The 24,513-nt window shown below is 43.4% G+C and overlaps 1 protein-coding gene across 1 annotated transcript; it reads right to left on the bottom strand.

Moving 5' to 3' along the window:
* Positions 1 to 3,206: 3,206 nt before the first annotated feature.
* cdhr5-rs (cadherin-related family member 5, related sequence) lies at positions 3,207 to 23,336 on the bottom strand. The gene is made up of 14 exons (XM_064939108.1): positions 23,318 to 23,336; positions 22,916 to 23,127; positions 22,715 to 22,771; positions 22,477 to 22,569; positions 22,295 to 22,381; positions 18,903 to 19,013; positions 16,957 to 17,130; positions 16,631 to 16,721; positions 16,318 to 16,424; positions 15,922 to 16,122; positions 15,661 to 15,792; positions 14,163 to 14,241; positions 12,451 to 12,641; positions 3,207 to 4,098 (listed from the first exon to the last, which is right to left on the bottom strand). Exons 1-14 carry the CDS (start codon positions 23,334 to 23,336, stop codon positions 4,060 to 4,062), a joined length of 1,593 nt encoding a protein of 530 aa, XP_064795180.1. The 3' UTR covers positions 3,207 to 4,059.
* Between the last annotated feature and the right edge of the window lie 1,177 nt (positions 23,337 to 24,513).

The raw sequence follows: 24,513 nt of genomic DNA, 5'->3' as shown, positions 1-24,513 counted from the left end.
AACACAGTATGTATCCCATGTAAAAATCTATTACAGTGTATTGCATTGGGGACTATGGAAGGGTTGGAGAATGAAGTGCTGTATGTACAACGCAGTCCCCCTCCAAAACGAACCATATTTGCTTAGTATAGACCCTACTGAGTATTTCCCACCCCACTTTAGCTGAGAGAGGTAGAAAAGTTCTCTCCACAAGCCAATAAGTATCCCATAACGCCATCTTAACTGCGAGTAATTCTCGATTTCCCAAGCCATCTCACATATTTAAAAAATAAGAAAAAAGAAGTGTCAATACTATCTAAAACGTTTGAGATGCTATCTCAAAATTATGTGGCGATCTCAATCTAGCCATGTTGCAGAGATCAGCAGGGCCGCTGGCAAACGTGTGGCGAGTTGGCATATGCCCCAACACTTTTGATTCGGTTTGATAAAACATATTGACACGGAATGCATTGAAAATAGGGACTTATCGCGCCCAGGCTCTGTCGTAACCGGCTGCGACCGGGAGGTCCGTGGGGCGACGCACAATTGGCCTAGCGTCGCACGGGTTAGGGAGGGTTTGGCCTGGTAGGGAAATCCTTGTTTCATCACGCACCAGCGACTCCTGTGGTGGGCTGGGAGCAGTGCGCGCCAACCAAGGTTGCCATGTGCAAGGTGTTTCCTCTGACACATTGGTGCAGCTGGCTTCCGGGTTGGATGGCGCTGTGTTAAGAAGCAGTGGGGTTGTGTATCGGAGGACGCATGACTTTCAACCTTCGTCTCTCCCGAGCCTGTAAGGGAGTTGTAGCGATGAGACAAGATAGTAGCTACTAAAAACAATTGGACACCATGAAATTGGGGAGAAAATGGGGTAAAATTCAAAAAAAGAAAAGAAAATAGGAACAAAGTAAAGTTGTTTAGACTGATTTGCATCATGATTTGTCAACTCATGCACAATTTATCTTTGCTTCAGTCTGATCAATGATAGCCTACTGATAACAACCACAGCTGCAGGTAGAGAAGCCTATTAAGCGCTAATCCCCTCTGGCCAGGGGAAAATAATCAGTAACGTCATGTATTTGTAGCCTAAACTGTGTATTTATAGCCTAAAATGGGCCTATTTATTTGTGTAAAGAGAAAATGTGAATGTGATCAAATTTGGTTCATATACAAACTTCTGGTGGCTAGTCTACCTAGACCTTCAATCCACAATTATTGACTGGAATTAATCAATTAACACAATAGTGTTGACATACTGTGTGAGTAACCTTTTTTAAAATTTATTACAGATTCAAAGGCCTACATGATGCAACCCTGCATAAAGCAAACACGCCCCTGTTGGTTCTATTGTCCAATTGCAGTTGTCTATTATTTTTGTTTACCATATGACCTAATTAGAAAAATATGGTCTCATCATAGCCCATATAAAACCATTTTATTTCATATCCTCCAACTAGGGTCTGGAGTTTAACTAGCCCAATGCTTCTAAAACACCTCCTCGGGGACACCCAGACATTTCACAATTTTGTTTTAGCCCTGAATTAGTTCACCTGATTCACCCAATCAAGGGCTTGATGATTGTTTGACAAGACTCATGATTAGCTGATAGTTGACAGGTTGAACCCCCCCCTCAATGTAATCACAAAATGTTATAAATGAAGAAACAAATGCTATAAGATAGTATTGGCATTCAAAATAAAATGACGGGGGGAATGGGCTTCCATAGGATATTATGCTGGCAACACATTCAGTCTCCCTGCAAAGACATGCTAAACCTCGACTTAGTAAATGTTTCGATATTATCTAGAAATGTTTACTTAGGTATCTACAAATGTCTATAATAAGTAGAAATTGTGAGATAGTATTGACACTTTAGTGGTGGGAATGTGTTATCCTTATTATCCATATTATCCTGCTGCTAGGAGAACGGTAACGGTTGATGATATAGTCGATAGGAGGTATTGTAGCCATTATTCATCCGTCCACTTCAACAAGTGGTTCCATACACATATAATTATAGCAGGAAACATTATGTACCCCAAAATCTTTTCAGGTCTGAAGTTTTTTGATTTCACCTTGAATGTTTTGATTTTCTATCCCCATGGCAACTGCCCATTGTGAACTAACAATTGCTGAAATGTGCATAGATCCATATGTCTACTTTAAAATGGTTTTCTATGTGTTCTTTTTTGTCATCTCTCACTAATGTCCATATGTCTCATCTCAGCCATGACCTTTGGAAGGGATATGTGAAATAACCTGCACGGGCTCTTTCTGTCCTCTAAACATCAGTAAATGAAGTGAATGCAAGTCTGTGATACCATAGTGTACTAGAGTTGACCTAATTTTGACTATGGTGAGTAAAATAATTTAAATGTGATCCATTGAATTCACCAGCATGCTGTTTTTAATTTCTTTCTCTAACACTTTCCCCATAACTAGGCATCATTTCATGATGAGTGGCTCAAAACAGGAAGAGAGGACCTTGTGTCTGCCTCCGTTCAGAACTCTTTGAATTCTTCAAGGTAGTAGACCCCCTGCTGAATGTTTGAAAGAAATTGTGGAGGCAGTGTAGATGCAAAATGAGTGTATTTGCTGAGTGTACCTGTTACCATGTAACTGCATTGTAGTTCCTGGCACAATACACATGCCGACTACAGTAGAATACTAAATCACAGCCAACTGTTTATTTGTTTTGTAATTTGTAGCCTTCTATTACAGCCAACACCCAACATCACAGCCATGGCTTAACTTGCTTTGTCTTTTATCTGTTGTTTTTCTTCTGCCACTAATTGGATAACTGGCTTATGAGCGCAACACTATGGTTTATTATGTTTTTGCAGATGTTCCACCGAGAGGGTGATCAGCAATGTTCCTCAGTACGTGGAGAAAGGGCTGGTGTCAGGGAATGTTACCCCCCCATCACATCCTAGGGAGAACAATCTCAACCCTGGTAAAAAAGAGAGCACTGAATTTGTGTAACAAATGAGGTCCAAAAAAGACTGCAGGCGCGTGATGATTGAATGGATTACGTCATGTTAATTTAGGGCTAACAACTGTCAAAAGCAGGTGATTATCTTTGGGTATTGCCTCTGTCTCAGGGCAGATTTTTACATCTCTCAAGTATAGGTCCAAGCACACCTGTAAATGTCACTTCCACCAATCACAGCAAAAGCCAAAGGGCAGAGAATTATGAGGTCATCGATGATAACTTCCTGTCCATTGATCATGGTGAGACACTCTTCAACGCAATCTAGTGTTTGGAATGTAAGGAGTATCTCTTGACTGAGGGCCCTGTTCAGTCAAAAACCCGCTAACTATGATGTTCTTGAGGCAAGACAAAACATCACTTGAGTAGAAGGATTTGTGTTTTCATAGAGGGCTGTAGCACCAAAGGGAATGATGATGACAATGATGTAGGACCCTCCAGTTCCAACACTCCCCCCAGCAGCCATGAGTACCTACTCCATCTCAAACAGCAGGCCGGTTCCCATCTCAGGGCCCAGAAGGAACGCCATGTCAAAAGTCAGTGGTCAGAGGGAAATGTCAGAGGTCTTTGACAGGGCAAAGGGGAAATATACTGGGTGGATTTGTTGATACTAATGTACCTGAATCATGTTTTTCACAGCATGTGGTAGTGATCAGAGCATGACCCTAAGAAATAGGCCTTTCACTGTCTAGGATGCAAAATTATTCTTCAAAATGTAGGCCTCGTTAATGTTTGGTTTGCGTTTAGCTAAAGTTAATGTATTATTTTCTTTTCTCTGATAGATCTCTCTCTGAAAAAGGACAAACTCCAGCATCTTCTCCTGAAACTCGACACTATGAAGGGCCCCCTGGGGCAAGACACTAGATGGCAATACAGCAGCGAGCGAGACGAGCCAATGGGTGTACTTACAGTACTAATGTCTAATGTCTTGCAGTACTAACATCTCTAAAGGCAACAGTGCTTCTAAAGAGATAGTACTACAGTATATACAGTACATGTCATACAGACATAATAACTGATAATGAATCACAATTAAAAGCAGTCCAGTCTGTGGATGTGTTATTGATGTCCAGAGTGATGTGTGTTCTCCCTCTCTAAGGAGCCTGGAGAGGATGACAGGGCTCATGCAAATCCTGGGGACAGACAGAGAGAGGCAACAGGTGAGAGGACAGCCAACAACCACATGGAGGATAGGTAAGCAAGCACACAGCAGCTCACAGCCCCTAGCAAAGGATGCATTGTTTGGTTGTTCTGCGTCGTTTGGTTGTGCACATTGAATATTCAATTTATTGATTGATTATTAATAAAGTTTTTGAGATTTTTGTTTTCATTTCACAGACCTGTGCAAATGTCACCCAATCACAGAGAGAGCATGAGCCCAGAGGATGAAGATGCCTGTGACCATTGCCTGCACAGGTAGTGACACACCTTTCTTGCCACACACATTGTTTAAATTGACCTTCTTGCTGAAGTTTACTTTGTCTCTGCAGGGGGAATAAGATAATCCACAGCTGTTGGCGCAGAATCTTCCAGTCCTTCAGCTTCCCCTTCACCCTGGTTACTGCCTTCATCATAGAGCTGCTCAGCTTCATCACACAGTATGTCATCAAGGTAAAGTTGCTCTCCGAGGGATAATGATGTGCATGGGTATATTCAGATTAATAACTAGAATTCAGTTATTTCAAAGTATATTATATTTGGTTGCATTTAGTTCACCTGTCTTTACCTGTGTGCACACAGGTGTTGATGGTGGGACTAGTCGTAGTGCTAGGGGAACAGGTGATCACACCTCTGTTCGGGGCACTGTTTAGCCACACCCTCCAGCCCATGGCCAGGTGTTTCCTCAACGTCTCATGGGCTGTCAGGGCCATTCTCCACTCCCTATTGGCCATTGTTAGGGAAGTCTTTATGCACGTAGCGCTACTCGTCCAATCGTTCAGGCTCGTGGAAGTCAACATGGCTGCTGCTGAGCCTCATGGCAGACAGGACGTGTGATTCAGGAAGCCCAAGGGCAATTAAAAGCCTAAAAAGCTAATATAACCTAACTTTTCTCAGTGATTGAAAGTGTGCCTTTATGTTTAGGACAAGTGTTGTAGTTTTTAGCTAATTATTACTAGCTACAATTATACATTAATACAAATATCATAATTACATATACAGTACACCCAATATCCTTCTATCATAGCTGCACATGGAATACATCCATTCCTTCCTGTTATTCACAAGAAACCACAATTTAGAAACAGTTACTGAAATCACAAAATGTGTTTATTTGCAATGTGCTGAACACATCATTCAAGTGGGGTTGAACCATTGTTTTTGAAACAACACTAACGTCTTTGTGTGTGGACATCTACAGTATGAAACTTCGGTTTTACTCTATGGCAAACACTAGTGACGCCACATAATCACTGTACACTATAGTTACAGTGTCCGGGAGTAGTGAACTATGTGTAGTTCAACAAGTAATTTAATTTAATAATTAATAATTAATAATTAATTTTGCAGTAGCAAAATTCTAATCTTGGTAGTGTTTTGCCATGTAGCAGTGTAGCTAACTACTGGAACTACACACTACTTTGTTGCTAACAAGAAAAGAAAATATAGGTGAAGTAGGTGAGAATTTTCTTTCTTTTTTGGCATCAGACCTGCCTAATTCTCACTACACATTCTGGTAACATCTGATTCCGGAGTGAATTGTTCTTGCAATATGTAGTCTATGGCATTTCAGATTTAGATATGATAATTTTTATAAAGTATAGTAGTTTGGATGGAGTGAACTACTTTTTCAAAGTAAGTTTAGTTCACTATATTTTTCTTAAGGGTAGCTTTAGTGTCGCTTAATTTCTTCCAGTGTGAAGTAATTGGTAGCTTGGTAAACTATATTTTCAGAGTAGCTTCCCTAGCACTGTAGTTACATTGCATGCACTTACATTATGACTTTAATTCCTGAAATACTAGTTCTTCAACACTGCAAATGAAGGTAATACAGAATTACTTAATTCACATTAAGTCTGGTCCCACACTGTTTTACAGAAAACACACGTTTCTGTTTTCAGATTTCCATTCGTCCATTTACTCAGTCAAGACCTGAAAAGTGGTTGAACTTTTTCAGGCCCAAAATAATCATTTGGAATTGGAGAGAGAGAAAAACACTGAGACAACAAAACAATTTATAAACATTTTTTGTCTGTGTACAGTGTTCGTTTGGCTCCATAATGTCAGTTTTATTTTTGAATTAAATGGTTAGAGGTTTTTTGCATCTTCCTCAATGTGAGTCTGAAGCCCAGAGTGTGAGTCCGAATGGTGCATCTGTGGGTTACTTGGTCATCTGTTTGCTTGGTCGCCGGTTTGTTTTGTTGAGCCCTTGTGCTGCAATTCCCCCGTCGACGTCCTGATGCTGGAGCAACGGGACCTGGCTCCAGCTTCATCCTCCATGGCTCTGTCATAATCGTCTGAAAGACAGATCACCGAGTGCATATTCTTATAATGGTTTTCTGTCTCAGACTCCTCTTCAGAAGTGCTTTTGTGTCCGTCTTTGGGATCTCTGATTTGGTGTGTTTTCATCCTGTGACTCTGAGGCTTTTCTGTGTTTGTTTGGTCCTCAGAGGCCTCGCTTACATCTGCGTTCTCACTAGAAGCACCACTAGAAGCACCCACAACATCTCTTGACTTATCTGTCCTTTCCCCCTCAGAATATCTCTTCTCTTTTGTGTCAACGGCGCGTTCCCACTCCTTCTCCCATTCCCCCTCCTCCTCCTTCTCCATATCCCTCTGCTTATTCCTCTCCTTCTCCTTCTTGTCTTTTGTCGCAGCCCCCATGCTGATGGTGCTCTCAGCTTTCCTGCCATTAGAGATGAGGGTGGGAGTGAGGTCTTTAACCAAGGGCTCTGGCATCACCAGTATAGGCAGCATGTCGCCTGTTACGGTCCTGGAGCCGCAGTCTGGATGGCTGCTCTGGGAGCGTGGTTGTGGTGGGATCAGTGACTGTTTCCTGGTGTAGACCCCATGTCTCCCATAGAGGCTTCCGGAACCTCCCGAGGCATCGTAGTCTATGCTGAACCCTTTGTTCTGGTAGCAGACCTCCTCAATCAGGGGGATCATGGGCCGGCCCGAGTTCACCTGTCGATCACGGAAAGAAGGGGCATTTAGAGGGTTGCTTTGAGTTGAAATGGTTGCTTTGTGACTTGCTATGTTCCAACTGATGCGGCGTTGTCCTTGTCCGTGCAAAAGTCTCATTGGTCTCGTTCAGAATTTGAAAATGACGTTGGACAACTATGGACAAGCAATTCAGCACGTTTGACAGTGTTTTCTGAAAAGCTTTGGCTGTACGACCAGATCAAACCGCCCCTCCACGTCCATACCCCGCCTCCCAGGATGCCTCTTCCACAGAGCCAAACAACCGTATCACATTCTGTTCATGTGTTATTTTACGCACACATTTTTGAACAGCGGAAATAAAAACCCTGTAGCGTTTTGAACGAGCATTCCCCCCAAAATATCTATTTTGTGGGCTAATTTAAGACGACATGATAGACATGTAACTACAACCTTCTCTGTCTGTTGTAACTAAGGATACTGCAGTAGCACAAACATAAGCAGTACGCAAACAATATTATTTGCAATATCCTTATCCTTATCCTCCAATATCCTTATCCTTATGTGGTGTGAAACCAAATGCATTAAGCCTACATGACAACATAACATGTAGCCTAACGCAGTTATTTTGCAACAACAAACGATATGATAGACAGTACGTCATTGACATTTGCCAGAGTAGCCTGTTTCAGCTCTGGCCAGCTGAACTAGCACATACGCAGAAGGTACGGTTGTTTTGCTATCGGGAAGAAGCTTCCAGAGAATCTGATCACACAGCCACACCGTTATCGAAATATTAAAACACCACACATTAGCTTCCTGAATCGATACAGATAGATACTAGATCTATTCTATGTCTGAATCTATGATATTCCGCTTACACATGGGGTTGGGTACTGACCATAAATCGGCTTCAGTCTACAATGCAAAACACAAGTCAGTATTTCACCTCATCACCAAACTCACAATAATTACATATGCAAACTATTACATACAGTGACACATTTTTTATTGTTTTGGCTCTGTGCTACCATGCTACCATGATTACGGATAATCCTGAATGAATCATGAGTAAGGATAAGTGAGTGTCACTCCCTGATCTGTTTCATCTGTTCTTGTGCTTGTCTCATCCCCCCCCTCCAGGTGTCGCCCATCTTCCCAATTATCCCCTGTGTACTTATACCCGTGTTTTCTGTCTGTCTGTGCCAGTTTGTCTTGTTTGTTCAAGTCAACCAGCGTTTTCCCTCATCTCCTGATTTTCCCCAGTCTCTCTTTTTCTCGTTCTCCTGGTTTTGACCCTTGCCTGTCCTGACTCTGAGCCTGCCTGCCGTCCTGTACCTTGCCACACTACTCTGGATTATCGACCCCTGCCTGCCTTGACCTGTTGTTTGCCTGCCCCTGTTGTTGCAATACACATTGTTACTTCAACGCAGTCTGCACTTGGGTCTTACCTGAAACCTGATAGTACGAACTGGCCATGACTGACCCAGCAGACTTGGACCAGCTCCACAATGCCATCTCCTCCCAAGGAGCCCTCATTGGAAGGCACGAGGAATTGCTTCTTGGTCTGATGGAAGGGTTCCAGGACATGGCCGAACGTCACGACCTAGCATTGGACACTTTGCGGTAGCAATTCCGTGGTTAGCCTACTAGGCAGCCTACCACAACGGTAACCTCCATGCCACTCAGTAACCCGGCCGGTAGCAGCCCCGTCACCCCGGATTCCCAGGAACCCCGTTTACCTCCCCCGGAGCACTACGATGGAGATTCCAGAATCTGCCGGGCCTTTCTCTCCCAGTGCTCCCTCATTTTTGAGCTGCAGCCTTCTTCGTTCCCCTCGGACCGCTCGAAGATAGAGTACATTATTATGCTGATGTCCGGGGGGCACTCGCCTGAGCCACGGCGGAGTGGGAGCAACAATCTGCCGTCTGCCTCAGTCTGGAGGTATTCGTGGAGGAGGTGAGATAAGTTTTCAAGGCTCCGGTGTCCAGGAGAGAGGTTCCCCGGAAGTTACTCCAGCTTCGGCAGGACTTCCTCTGTGTGGTAGACTATGCGGTGGATTTCCGCACGCTAGCAGAGGAGGGTGCCTGGAACCCGGAAGCACTGTTCGACGCGTTCCTGCACAGATTATCGGAGGAAGTAAAGGACGAGCTTGCAGCCTGGGAACTTCCGACGGATCTCGACTCACTCATCGCTTTAACCATTCGGATCGATGGTTGGCTACGGGACCGTAGGAGGGAGAAGAGGTCTGATTGTGGTCCCAAACGCTCACTCAAGAATCCCACCTTGCATCCGGTGAACTCTGGAAGTCCCCGGCATCTTCGTCTCCGAGAGGATCCGAGCTTACCCGAGTTCCTCCAAGAGTCTCCGAAGTCTGCTGATTTGACCCTTCCCAAGCCGATGCAGCTCGGCAGGGCAAGGCTATCTCCAGCCGAATGCGTACACAGACTTAACACCTAGAGTTGTTTGTATTGCTATACTGCCGGTCATTATGTGTCTACCTGTCCCTTCAAGAGACCGAGCTAATTGGTAGGAATGAGTACTCTGATGGGTCTTAAGGACAATGTTGCTTCTCCTCTTACTCACCCCCCTCTCCATGCCACCCTACTGTGGGGCGACCAGTCCAAGTTCCTCCACATACTCATCGACTTGGGGGCTGATATGAGTCCTATGGATGTTACCCTGGTGTCCGAGCTGGGTATCCCCATTCAACCCCTCTCCATTTCCATGGGTGTTAGAGCGCTGGACAGGCACTCCATAGGCCGGGTCACCCACCAGACCACCAACCTACGAGTGTCGGGGAACCACAGCGAGACAAACAATTCCTGCTAATTGAGTCTCTGCAGGTTCCCGTGGTATTGGGATTCTCTTGGCTCCAGTGACACAATCCCTCGATTGACTGGCCTACTGGTGCCATCGTGGGCTAGAGCCCGTTCTGCCACACTCATTGCCTGAAGTCAGCTCTGCCTGCCCCGGGACATCTTCCTGGGGGCTTGAAAATTGGACCTCTCCGCCAACCCCCAGACCACCAGGACCTGCGGGAGCAGTTCAGTAAGGCCCGGTCCACTTCGCTTCCGGAGCTCCAACCGGTATCCAAGAAGGTCAAGCCGGATGCGCTGGCATGCCGCTATAGCCCCGCGGCTACGCCCCCGGAAGCCGAGACCTTTCCCCCCCCTGCTCCAAAGTCATTAGCCCCTCTGCTGTTCGTCCTCTGTTGTCCTGTACCCTCCGTATACTTCCTACTTTTCGTGTGTCTAGATGTAAACCCATGTCTCACAGCCCTTTGTCTCCTGTCACCTGATAGTGAGAAAGGTACAGAGGCATAAATATCATACCCACCAAAAATGCTAGCCTCCCCTGTTTTTTGATTAGAATATCTTGGGGGTATGATATTTGTGCGTCCAACTTTCTCACTCATCATTATTCACGATTCATTCAGAATGATCCATAATCATGGTAGCATCCACATTAATGTAGAAATGTTTAGAAACATAAAAGTGACTCCAAAATGACACAATACATTATTTACCATTCATTTCTATTGGGTACAAAATAATATGAACTTCAACCAAAATAAACAGCAAATGCATCCAACAAATTTGTAGAGTCGCAAGCTTTCTGTAATCATTGCGTGCTATGAATATGGGACTACTTTAACACACATAAGTGAATTTGTCCCAATACTTTTGGTCCCCTAAAATGGTGCAAAATGAAAGCTGACAGTCTGCACTTTAACCTCAGTCGATGTATCATTTGAAGTCCAAAGTGCTGGAGTACAGAGCCAAAACAACAACAGAAATGTCACTGCCCCGATACTTTTGGAGCTGCACTGTACATGTAACTATTATGGTTCATGTGTTACTGTTACTCATCACCGATGTGTAACATTTACAGAGTTCACCATAATACATTTTCTCAAGCTGCACTACAATTTCTTGTTGCTGCATCTTGGGAAAACAAAACACAATGCAGAACCACGACGTCACAGTACAACCACAGGTGCCATACTTCAATTTGCATAATTATGCAATGGAAGTGCATCACATGTAAACATTTAACGCACATTACACCACCTCACTGTCACAACCACAACATCACTCTAGTGCGTACGTCAAATCAATGCTTTCAAGGAAAACTCACCATCTGGAACCCCCTTAAGCTCTATATAAACAGCATTAGTGAAAAAAGACATCAGGGGCATAGAGGGAGAGAGTGAGGGCGGGAGGAAGGAAAGACTGTCTGATATGTTGAGTTTTAACTTGTTCTGCCATCCACTGGTTTAGGAGTCACAGCTCAGAGATTGAGCAAAACTGACTTGCCTAGTTAAACGAAGGTAGTTGATATGGCGTTACAGACATGTTTAAAAATATATATTTTAGTCTCAATGTTTTTTTGCCTTGTATTACGCTGTAGTTTAGATAAGTGGTCGATTAGGTTAGATTTGACAGTAGCTAGGTTTCCATCCAATTGGATTGTCATACCAATATTCTAAAACTTGCATATAGAAAATATGTGCATTTTCCCAACCAGTGTGGTTTCCACCAAATGGACTTGTTGCGGATAAAATCAGATGTAGTTTTTTGACAAATACTGTTGTGTTAAATAGCAAATGTGCCTATTATGGTATTGGCACGTGCGTTCAAGCCAACAGCTCTCGGATACAGTGCGGGTAGGCTCGTCTACGCGATGAGATTATTATAGATAAGAAGTGAGGATATTTTTACTTGTCAAATGGCAGTCAAGCATCGATCATCATGTCACCAGAATCAGACCCTTTGATACTTATTGGAGAGGAGCATTAAGATCACCGTGCACTTTCACCACGCTGTGAAGTTCATCATCATCATTTATTTCATCAGTAGTCTAACAAACTGCATATCTTCCCGAGTCGTAGTGGGAGGACCACACAGTATATCATCGCGAGTTTACTTCAATATCATGGTTATTGTATCAATATTTGCCCATAAAGGTGTTTCCTCCGGTATTTCATGCATTATTAATTTGACGACACCAAAAGATCTCACTTTATGTAGCGTATTTGGTTTTGTCGAAATTTGGAAAGTTCACCAACAGCTTTTTTTTTTTAAACTTTGGAGAAAAGTTTGGATGAAAACCTGGTTAATGACACATTTAGCTCAGATTAGGGTTGTATAAGCAAATTGTGTTTGACTGTAATACTCAGTGGGTTTACATGTTGTTGCATGCTTATACTTTGTGTCTTTGCCATTCCTTCAGTCGCAACTGGCCAGCAAATGGTCATTCAATAGTTCAACACCTGGATCAATATATTTCTTTCACTTGTGTGCGTGCTTTAGTTGCCCCTGTGTGTGTGTGAGAGTCATGTGTGTGGATACAGTGTGTGTTTTTGTACATGGAGCAGCCCTTACCACATTGGGGTGCTTCCCCAGGATGACAGCCCCTCGTCTGGCCGGGTCCCGTCTCCGTCTCCTCTTGGCCCATCGGATCAGCAGGAACAGGATGGCCACTAACAGCAGCAGCATCCCACCCATGATACCGCCAGCCATCCTCACATCCATGTCTCTGAACAACCGCTCTTCTCCGAAAGGTGTCCGTGGAACTATGGAGGAAAGGATGGAGGGATAGGAGAGACGGTTTAGAGTATGAAGTCCAACTGCCCGCACAACTGGTCCATTATCTTCACTTTGCACCGGCTCGTGCTCATAGCCCTGCGGAGTCCCATTCATTCATCCAAACGTTGTGCCTGACGCCCAGATGAAGAGAAAGTCTGTGTCTGGTTCGTAAGCAGTCGCTCAGTCTACACTTCTTAGAATGGGGAGAAAATACATTCTGGGAAATTCGAGCAGCTTGACGTCCATCGTATTGTATTCTTGTTGCCTGGAGTGGCATGATTGACCGTGCATTGAAGGGGAGGGGGGGTGAACTGGGAGATCACAAGGTCACAAATATTTAATGAATAGACCAACCACACATTAAAAGCCACAAAGAAATAGTTAATTGGCTACAAAATCAACATTTTGCAATGACCATCTTAGTCTCCGGACTTAAAACACATTGAAAACCTGTGGTTTGAATTGAGGAGGGCAATCCCATAAGCGCATAGGAAGGATATAAAGGGCATTTTAGAAAGGCTCTGTGCCGTTATCCTCGCAAGGTAAGGCATTGAAAACAGGGTATCAATCATTTTGACCTCTAGCTTAAAATATATATACATATTATATTACTTGTTAAACAAAATCTATTTCTCTGAGCAATTGTATTAGTATAAAATAATATAATTTCCCTTTTTTGGGGGGAACATACAATATACTGTAGCTCCGTTTTCCAATTATATATTTTATACAGTAGTTTTTGCTCTTTTTGATCTTTATCAAGAGTGTCAATCATTTGGAATGCAGACCGTGGGTGAAAGAACAAGGACACCGTTATTTAGCGCACATCCCAGAAACTGATTTTAGTGGATGTTTGTAAAAATCCGTTGTGATGTTTGTGTTCTAACAGGCCCACAATGTGGTACTAAAGAGTTTGGCTGTTTTTGATGCATAACATTTAGATATAGTCAATTTCGGGGTTAGAAAAGACTTCTGTTAACTGCCATTCGTGTGAGCTGGTAGCATAGCTAGGCATGTTGAAATCTGTGGTGATACTTGAAGCTGTTTTTAAGTGTAATGGGGTTGGATGGTGACAATGACATGAACATGTATTGGGGTTGACATCCATACAAGCACTTTTTATCCCAGATTTTCATCCCAAAATAGCGGGAAATACCATAGCCTAACTGTAGACTGCTTTTGATGGGGGGCAATGAAGAGATTCTGAATCTTTCCCCCCCATGGGGGACACGTGATTATAGTTGCCATGGCATTTCCATTGTTTTGGTCGAGTTCAATTGATGTCTTTTCTGCATCTACAGGCTACACTGTAAGAAAATAGTATTGTTCTTTATTGACATTCAGAGAGCCCTAGTGGTATTAGCCAGTGTTGATCAGCTCCATATGTTGTGTGTGTGCACACTACTGTCATTGTGACTTTCCCTACCTATCAAAGATCTGATACTGTGTGTGTGGGTGTGGTCTGTATGTGGGGTTCCTGTATCCTCACAGTCATGCTCAGTACTTACCTGGCTGGCCTCTTTGTAGCAGCTCAATGTCGACTGAGGCTTTAGCAACCTCACCTGATTCCTCATCCATAGCGACCACCTATGGGATAAATAATGATATTACAGAGAGCTGTAGATTCGAGACAAAAAAGGCTTCGATGTGTATTTGTAACCCTAATGTTAAATTAAGCTAATTTCAATGTGTGTCTTACCTACAGTTGTATTACTACCGGGCCACTTATTGGCCTAACCTAGCTATACAGTTAGCCAGGGACGACTAGTAAAACCAACTGTCCCTGTTTAACAAATCCAGGTTTTTACACTGAAAAAAATATATAAACGCAACATGTAAAGTGTTGGGCCCATGTTTCATGCGCTGAAAAAGAATATCCCAGAAATGTTCCAAATGCACAAAAAGCTTATTTCTCTCAAATGTTGTGCACATTTGTTTATCCCTCTTAGTGAGCATTTTACCTTTTCCAAGATAACCCATCCACCTGTCAGGTCTAGCATATCAAGAAGATTATTAAACAGCATGATCATTACACAGGTGCACTTTGTGCTGGGGACAATAAAAGGCCACTCTAAAATGTGCAGTTTTGTCACACAACACAATGCCACAGATGTCTCAAGTTTTGAGGGAGTGTACAATTGGCATGCTGACTGCAGGAATGTCCACCAGAGCTGTTGCCAGAGAATTGAATGTTTATTTCTCAACTATAAACCGCTTCCAACGTCGTTTTAGAGAATTTAGCAGTGCATAAAACCAGCCTCACAACCGCAGACCACGTGTATGGCGTCGTGGGGGTGAGCAGTTTGCTGATGTCAACATTGTGAATAGAGTGCCCCATGGTGGTAGTGGGGTTATGCGATGGGCAGGCATATGCTATGGACAACGAACACGATTGCATTTTATTGATGGCAATTTGAATGCAAAGAGATATTGTGACGAGATCTTGAAGCCCATAGTCGTGCCATTCATCCACCGCCATCACCTTATGTTTCAGCATGGTAATGCACGGCCCCATGTCGCAAGAATCTGTACACAATTCCTGGAAGCTGAAAATGTCCCAGTTCTTCCGTGGCCTGTATACTCACCAGACATGTCACCCATTGAGCAAGTTTGGAATGCTCTGAATTGAAGTGTGTACGACAGCTAATTCCAGTTCCTGCCAATATCCAGCAACTTTGCGGAGCCATTGAAGAGGAGTGGGACAACATTCCACAGGCCCCAATCAACAGCCTGATCAACTGTATGTGAAGGAGTTGTGTCGCACTGCATGAGGCAGATGGTGGTCACACCAGATACTGACTGGTTTTCTGATCCACGCCCTACCGTTTTTTAAGGTATCTGTGACCAACAGATGCATAGCTGTATTCCCAGTCATGTGTAATAAATAGATTAGGGCCAAATTAATTTATTTCAATTGACTGATTTCATCATATGAACTGTAATTGCATGTTGCGTTTTATATTTTATATTTTTGTCCAGTATATATTTGTCTGACTATGATCGTACCTCTAGGAAGTGCCTCTCGAAGGGTCGTAGGCGGTCGGTCTTAGCGATGATGACCCCTTCCTGGGTGATGTGGTACAGTGCAGTTGTGGCTGATGTGGGCGGGAGAGAGTAATGCATTTTTGGATTCACCCCCTGTAAATGGAGGGAAGTTAAACTGAGAGATGATGTACCAGGAACCAAGATGGGATGAAAATACTTTTGTTTATTATCCCTTTAAACTAACTAAATGTAGTCAGACACACACATTGTCCCACTGCTTACATCTACGAAGTCCTGGTCTATGGCTTGGATGAGAAGCACCTCGTTCCCATAGGTGGAAACTAGCGTGGCAGGACTGGAGTTCTCGACGATGAAGCCCTTGTACGTGGTTCTGTTGAAGAGGGGAGGGAACCGGTTCTCTGCTAGCACCCGGACCAGCACTGTCGCCACACTGTACTTCTTTGGGTCATTCAGCTGAGATGCCTGTACATGATTGATTGTGTTTTCAATGTCAGTCCAGGAAGATCCCATTTCAGATCTATTTGGTTACCAAATTAGATTTTAAAAGGCTCATAGTACATTTAGGATACGGCGCTTATTGTCTTATTTGTGTCTTTTTGATTAGGAACGCTACTGATACTAGTGCTTTTATCGTTGTTTCATTCAAGATTTTCTTACCATGATGCGTAGTCGGAATGTAGGTGTCAGGTGTCTGTTTTCCACCCGTCTAGTCAATGTGATCTCTGCTGTTCGGTTGTCAATCTGAAACCTGTTTTTGTCAGCACCTGAGGCACATGTGTTACAGGTAAATACACAGGCCACCGGGATGTCACACAGAATGACCACATGAGCTCACTTCTGTCAAGTGTAAGGCTGCAATGCAATCCTTTCAAAAAAGAAACGTCAGAGCAGTCTACTGGCCTCTCAATAGGCCTTGAAAATGCCTATTGGCGACTATGGATGAAGCAGACACTATTAGGTAGGCCCACACCTGAGAGAATGGAGTAGAGCAAAGGCGTATCAAGGCTTCTGTCTCCATCTTCAGCATGAATTGGACCAGGAGAGAAATTCAGTAACATGTCCTGAAACCAGAGAATTACTGCATCTTAGAACCCACATGGATTGTTCAATCAATCAATTGTTAGATCTTGACTCCTGCTAGGTTGCCCTCGCAAAAGAGATTTCTAACTTCAAGTGTCTTTCCTGGTTAATATATTAAGGGTTAATAAATGTAAAAAAAAGAATCAATAGTGTATGCAGTATGCACATCCATATAATTCAAATTCTACAATGAAAGAACTAAGCAGCAGTCATGACCTGGTCCTTTTCTGTGATGTTGACTGTGTAGACGGGATTGGTGCAGACAACCGTGTGTTTGTTGTCCTGGGAGATGGGTGTGCACGGTAGGAACTGAGGGTACTGGTCGTCCCCGTCCTTCACGTGCACAGTCAGAGAGGCAGAAGTGTTGTACCACTCCTTGGTGTTGGTTTCCTGGAGTAGATATTTATTATGATGTTTTACTTAAGCTTCAGTAATGATACCCAATATAATGGAACAAGCAAGACTGAGAGCAAACCCTTACGGAAAAACCACATTGATTTCACATGTGGAAAATCACAATTTCACATTTCACATCTTTACTTGTTTTGCACATGTGAAATCACGTGAAACCATGTGTTTTTGGAACACTTGACATGTGATAACATTTCACATGAAGTTTCTCATGTGAATGTTCACGCGATCACATAACCTTTCACATGTGGATTCAAATGTTCACATGAGATTTCACAGGTGATGCCCTGCGAACAATAATGACTCATTATGATACACCCTCTGTCACCCTGATCTGTTCACCTGTCTTGTGCTTATCTCCACCCCCCCCCAGCAGGTGTCTCCTATTTTTGACCCATTATCCCCTGCGTATTCTGTTTGTCTGTTGCCAGTTCGTCTTGACAGGTCTTACCAGCATGTTTCTCCTGTTCTCAAGTTTTTGTTTTCTATTCTACCCGGTGCTGACCTTTCTGTCTGTCCTGACCCTGAGCCTGCCTGCCGTTCTGTCCCTGATTGACTCTGACTTGGATTACGATCCTCTGCCTGTCCTCGACCTGCCCTTTGCCTGCCCCTTTATTATAATAAATATTATGAGAATCTAACTATCCGCCTTCTGTTTCTGCATCTGGGCCACATCCAGAGTCGTGATACACACAGCACTTTTAACATGGTGTTTTCAACTTACCTATTTGACACACTTTAACAAACAATACTACATTGTGTATGTTTATTTATACAGTCATTATTATTCAACATGTCTTACTTGGGATTTTAACTCACAACCTCTTGGTTTACAGCATTCCGATCTTCCTGCTATGCCACAATGTCTGTGTCAAGTAACCGATTTCGACTGTATTGCTACACTTTGGACTTAAAATTAAATCCCAACCTTGTTGAAAATACAGTCAAGAAAATACAGTCACTACATGTGTAGTGTCATAGTATTGCATGTAGAAATGTTTCATCCCCATGTTGTCACATTTATTCCACATTTGTTTCACATGAGATAATGTTCTCCCATGTGCTCACATGTTGTCACATGTGGTTTTATGTTGTCGCATGTTATTACATTAACTTCACATGAAATTACATTTGATCACATGAGATCACACAAAATCACGTGGTCACATGAAATCCATGTGTTTTTCTGTAAGAGAAGGCAAAGACATGGTCGGGAGACCAGTATTCAGCCCAGCCATGTCCTTCCACAGCATTTGAGATTTAAGGTTAGAGAATGATGCTGCCTGCAAGACGAAATGTGCTTTGCATTGTAACTATTTATGGTCAGAGTATTTGAGGATGGCTTTACTCATAAATAGTTGAGTAGATTATAATACACGTCTCGTCAGGCAGTGGCATAGTAATAGATTACATATTTTCAGATTATCATTTTCAATTATATGACTAGGCAGGGAGTACACAGTTATAGCCTCTGGCTTTCAGAATTATTGGCCTCTGACCTCAATGTGTTCTTGTTGATTAATGAAAAAGGGGATTAGTAGCAGAAATGGATTCAAATGGTATTTGTTTTCTTTAAAAAATTTCAGCTGTGCTTGATTGAGCATGTCTGACTCAATGAGCTCACTTAAATAGTCCAAGAAGTGCAACCCCGTCCGTCTGGTACCTCAGACAGGCTCAATCAGACGCTCAAAGTATTTGAAAGAAAACACACATACTATTCGAACCCAGGTCTGATAAGTAGCAGGTCTTACCACAGCGTAGATGACTAGCTGCAGCTGGGTTTTGGTCTCATAGTCCAATGGCTTGTCCAGGATCACTTTACCACTGTTGGGTAGGTCTATCCTGAAATAGCTGGCATCAGGCTGGGATGAGAGGAAACATGGAAATGAATTCTCATTAATTTAGTGCACAGATGGTCTACCGAGCGATTGACACAGAGGTGTAATCAGCAAGATTAGGAAGTACAGGAGCATTTAAAATAGATTTCATCTGAGTAGATGTTGGGTTGTCACTATAAGTGGATATATTGGGTCGTTGTTTGAAATAAACAGGAACATGACAACAGGATTCAACACTGAGGTGAAGTGCTACTAGAGAGCGAGGAGTTTTATTGGTAAAAATACAGTTTGACTGCTGTCAATTAACTCTTCATACTCTCTAAATTCTGTCACACACTGTCCCACAATGATTCTCTGTAAGTTCAAGCTCATGGTACTGTCAAATCAAATCAAATTGTATTTGTCCCATACACGTGTTTAGCAGATGCTATTGTTGGTGTAGCAAAATGCTTGTGTTTCTAGCTCCAACAGTGCAGTAATGTCTAACAAGTAATATCTAACAATTTCACAACAATACACACAAATCTAAAGTAAAGGAATGGAATTAAGAATATATAAATACTTGGGCGAGCAATGTCAGAGCGGCATAGCCTCAGTTCCAGTAGAATAGGATAGAATACAGTATATACATATGAGATGAGTAATGCAAATATGTATTCATTATTAAAGTGACTAGTGTTCCATTATTATTAAAGTGGCCAGTAATTTCAAGTCTATGTATATAGGGAAGCAGCCTCTATTGTGCTAGTTATGGCTATTTAACAGTCTGATGGCCTTGAGATAGAAGCTGTTTTTCAGTCTCTTGATCCCAGCTCGGATGCACCTTTACTGACCTCGCCTTCTGGATGAAAGCGGGGTGAACAGGCAGTGACTCGGGTGTTTGTTGTCCTTGATGGTGTTGTTGCCCTTCCTGTGACATCGGGGGCTGTAGTTGTCCTGGAGGGCAGGTAGTTTGCCCCCGGTGATGCGTTGGGCAGACCGCCCACCGTTTGGAGAGCCCTGAAGTTGCGGTCGGTGCAGTTGCCGTACCAAGTGGTGATACAGCCTGACAGGATGCTCTCAATTGTGCATCTGTAAAAGTTTGTGAGGGTTTTACGTGCCAAGCCAAATTTCTTCAGCCTCTTGAGGTTGAAGTGGCGCTGTTGCGCCTTCTTCACCACACTGTCTGTGTCGGTGGACCATTTCAGTTTGTCAGTGATGTGTATGCAGAGGTCCTGTTGATGTGGATAGGGGGGTGCTCCCTCTGCTGTTTCCTGAAGTTCACGATCAGCTCCTTTGTTTTGATGATGTTGGGTGAGAGGTTATTTTCCTGGCACAACACTCCCAGGGCCCTCACCTCCTCCCTGTAGGTTGTCTCGTTATTGTTGGTAATCAGGCCTAGTTCTGTTGTGTCATCTGCAAACTTTATGATTGAGTTGGAGGCATGCGTGGCCACGCAGTCATGGGTGAACAGGAAGTACAGGAGTGGGCTGAGAATGCATTCTTGTGGGGCCCCAGTGTTGAGGATCAGCGAAGTGGAGGTGTTGTTTCCTACCTTCATCTCCTGGCGCTGGCCCCTCAGGAAGTCCAGGACCCAATTTTACCCAATGAACAGCATTCTTACATAGGTATTCCTCTTGTCCAGATGGGAAAGGGCCTATGCAAGAGGAATACCTATGTAAGAATGCTGTTCATTGACTATAGCTCAGCATTCAACACCATAGTACCCTCCAAGCTCATCATTAAGCTCGAGGCCCTGGATGGCGATTGCATCGTCTGTGGCTCTATTGGGGCGGTATGCAAATTGAAGTGGGTCTAGGGTGTCAGGTAAGGTAAGGTAGAGGTGATATGATCCTCCACTAGTCTCGCAAATCACTTCATGATGACAGAAGTGAGTACTATGGGGCGATAGTCATTTAGTTCAGTTACCTTTGCTTTCTTGGGTATAGGAACAATGGTTGACATTTTGGAGCATGTGGGAACTGCAGACTGGGATAGGGAGAGATTGAATATATCCGTAAACACTCCAGCCAGCTGGTCTGCGTATGCTCTGAGGACGTCTGGGCACGGCAGCCATGCGAAGGTTAACACGCTTAATGTCTTACTCACATCAGCCACGGAGAAGGAGAGCCCACAGTCCTTGGTAGCGGTCACCGTATCAGCCCACAGTCCTTGGTAGCGGTCACCGTATCAGTGTAATCGTCGATGTTATTCTCAGAAGCTACCCGGAACATATCCCAGTCCGTGTGATCAAAACAATCTTGAAGCTTGGATTTCGATTGGTCAGACCAGCGTTGAATAGTCCTTAGCACGGGTACTTCCTGTTTGAGTTTCTGCATATAGGAAGGGCGGAGCAAAATGGAGTCATGATCAGATATGCCGTAGGGAGTGCGGGGAGGGGGGGCGCTTGTAGGCATCCCGGAAGTTGTAGTAGCAGTGGTCAAGCAGCGCGAGTACTACATTCAGTGTGTTGATAGAACTTCGGGAGCATTTTCCTCAAATTTGGTTTGTTATTTAAAGTCCCCAGCTACAATAAATGTGGCCTCAGAATATGTGGTTTCCAGTTTGCATAAAGTCCAGTGAAGTTCTTTGAGGGCTGTCGTGGTGTCGGCTTGAGGGGAAATATACACGGCTGTGACTATAACCGAAGATAATTCTCTTGCGGGGTAATACGGTCGGCATTTGATTGTGAGGTATTCTAAGTCGGGTGAACAAAAGGACTTGAGTTTCTGTATGTTAGCTCAATTACACCATGAGTAGTTCATCATGAAACATACACCCCCGACCTTCTTCTTCCCGGAAAGAATATGTATTCCTGTCTACGCGATGAACTGAGAACCCAACTGGCTGTATGGACTCAGACAGTATATCCCGATGTTTCCATGAAACAGAGTATGTTACAGTCCTTGATGTCTCTCTGGAAGGAAATCCTCGCCCTGAGCTCATCAACTTTATTATCCAGAGACTGAACATTAGCGAGTAATATACTCGGAAGTGGTGGGTGGGTGGTGTGCCTCCTGAGTCGGTCTAGAAGTCCACTCCGAGTACCTCTCCTCCACCGGCGGTGTTTTGGGTCAGCCTCTGGAATCAGTTCAATTGTCCTGGGGGGTACGAACAAAGGATCCGAGTTGGGAAAGTCATATTCCTAGTCGTAATGCTGGTGAGTTACTGCCGCTCTGATATCTAAAAGTTATTCCCGGCTGTATGTAGTAACACCATTTTTTGGGGGGGCTAATAATGTACGAAATAACACATAAAAAAAACCTGCAAAGTTTCTTAAGAGCTAGAAGCACGGCAGCCCTATCTGTCAGTGCCATTTTTCATACCAAGGCTCTGTCAATGATGTAGGTGATGGTGTCTCCATCAGCATCGATGGCCTTGACGGTGAAGACTACAGAGTTGACTGCAGTGAGCTGAGGATTGATGAAATACAGAAGACCTGTCATTATGCATCTGAAACACAAGATTATCTATATTATCATAGTGTGATCTAGAGATGTATCTTTACCTCACTTATGTAACGTGGTTGTATAGTCTTCTCAAAGAACTTTGGTTTGTTGTCATTTTCATTCAGGATCTCAACTATGACCCTGTATTCACTCTAGAGAAAGAAAACAGTATTTTCAGAAACTCAGTATAGGTATTTCCTCTCCTTCATTTTGAGTCGGTTCACATTCTAAATGTAAAGGTTGGGAATAACATGCTGTAGGCCTAGTTGAGATAATGGAGTAATTGAGATGCCTTACCTGTATTATGTCATCTTCATAACATGTTAATGCTGCCATCAATACAGATCCCTGGCGCTTGGAGAGAAAAAGCTATTAATTAGACTTGTTAAGTATGAACTGTCAAATATATTAATGTGTCCTATTCAATCAAAACAGATAACTGGTTTTCTGGTATAAGAATTAAAACAGAAGGACAGCAACAGCGTGATGTCTTATTACCTCTCGATCCAGGACTCTTAAAACGGATGAGTTTAGCCTGATGGTTCTCCCTTCAAGGTAGAACCAATTGGCGTTCTCTCCGGTGAGGCACAAGCGGATGCTATTGACTCCTGTAGGGTCCCCGATGATGCTGAGGTTCGCTATGAACTCTCCTACGGGGCTGTTCTCGCTCACCGTTGCAAAGATGTCCGACCCACCCAGGCAGAGGCTGGCTGTCAATCAACAGACACAGATTTGGGGTCAATGGCTCTCAATTAAATTACTTAAATGAAATGTCAATGACCAATTGTTCATTAGCGGTTCAACCATAAGTAGCATTGTTCTCTTTATTAGGCCAGGTGGCATTGTAGTTTTGGTTTAAGTGGTTAAGTACTAAAACCATAACATGATACCAGTGGTCACACAGTATTTGCAGTTTCATGTTGAGGCAACTTGAGAAGCAAGACCGCTAATCCCCACAGTGAGAGTTTGATTGAACTCTGGCCTACCTTTGATGACATGGTAGGACGTGTTTATTACCAGCTGGCAGAGGAACAGCCCCCATGGGGTCAACATCTTCCTCTGGCCTCCTGAGCCTCCAGTCTCTCAGCCACACCTGGAACCCACAGAAACCAGCAGCAAAATAGCGGCGTTACATTTTTATAACTTAATCCAGCAGAGACCGGATGTTAAATTCTGTATTATATGCAAATTATTATTGACAGCATTTATGTAACCAGGATCCCCAAAAAACTTTAGTGATTAAGATGGTTTGTTTTCCAATATGAAGTACAGTCAGTCCAGCACTAGTTGACAACCGTTTCCCCTTTGTTTACATCCTGGCATTCACTGCTAGTCCTCCTTCTAATACTATACCCCTGAAGTAGCCCCCCGTGCATTTTACCAGTAGGACTAGGGTCTTATGAGTCTTCTCAAGTTCCACCCATGGATAGGCCTATTACCCCTGATTGAGAACCACTGCTACAAACTATTTAGTCCCTCTTTAGTCACTCCTAACAGCCTTCTGCCAAGGCAGTTACGGTAACCTGCCCGGGTAACATGACTTTCACTGCGGCCTCTCTTGTTAAACCCCACCTCATTGTCTATTTAGTGTTCTCAGTGCCTGAAAGCTTTTTTTGGCTCCTCGTATAATCAACTTTTAAATCCTCAATATTTTCGTTTCTCTGACGTTTTTTAGGCCTATGTCTTACACCAAAACAAGGCAACTTGTGTTATTTAACTGTTTTCATTATGACTAAGGTTGACTAATGAACCACTCCCCCGAGTAATCCTTTCATGTGTGTTTTGTTTTATGTTGTTGATCACATTAAATGACTGCAGTTTAATTAGCCTGGGGCCAGTGCTAGTCAATTGTTAGCCTGTGTTCCAGTCTATTTAGCTATTCCCCTTCATGTCATGCGAAACATGTTTGGCATGACATTTCCATAGGGAGTTGACATGAGAGTAGAAACAGACTGGCACCCAGGCTAGTCATTTGTTCCTAGGTCCATTTATCAGATTGCTCTACCTATGAGTGTCCAATGAGTGTCAGTCACCCTCCTTCCTGCTCTTAGCAGTCAGAACCTGGATTGGTCACACACCTTTACTGCTCTCAAAAC

The sequence above is a fragment of the Oncorhynchus masou genome, chromosome 27 (assembly GCF_036934945.1).
Source record: "Oncorhynchus masou masou isolate Uvic2021 chromosome 27, UVic_Omas_1.1, whole genome shotgun sequence".
NCBI lineage: Eukaryota > Metazoa > Chordata > Actinopteri > Salmoniformes > Salmonidae > Oncorhynchus > Oncorhynchus masou.
This window is presented reverse-complemented; position numbering and strand designations above follow the sequence as displayed.

Excerpts from the sequence above, each read along its gene's own strand:
- cdhr5-rs (XM_064939108.1), bottom strand. Across the intron at positions 22,570-22,714 it reads ATGAAGATGACATAATACAG|AGTGAATACAGGGTCATAGT; the intron begins GTAAGGCATCTC and ends TTCTTTCTCTAG. Across the intron at positions 22,382-22,476 it reads AACCACGTTACATAAGTGAG|CTCACTGCAGTCAACTCTGT; the intron begins GTAAAGATACAT and ends ATCAATCCTCAG.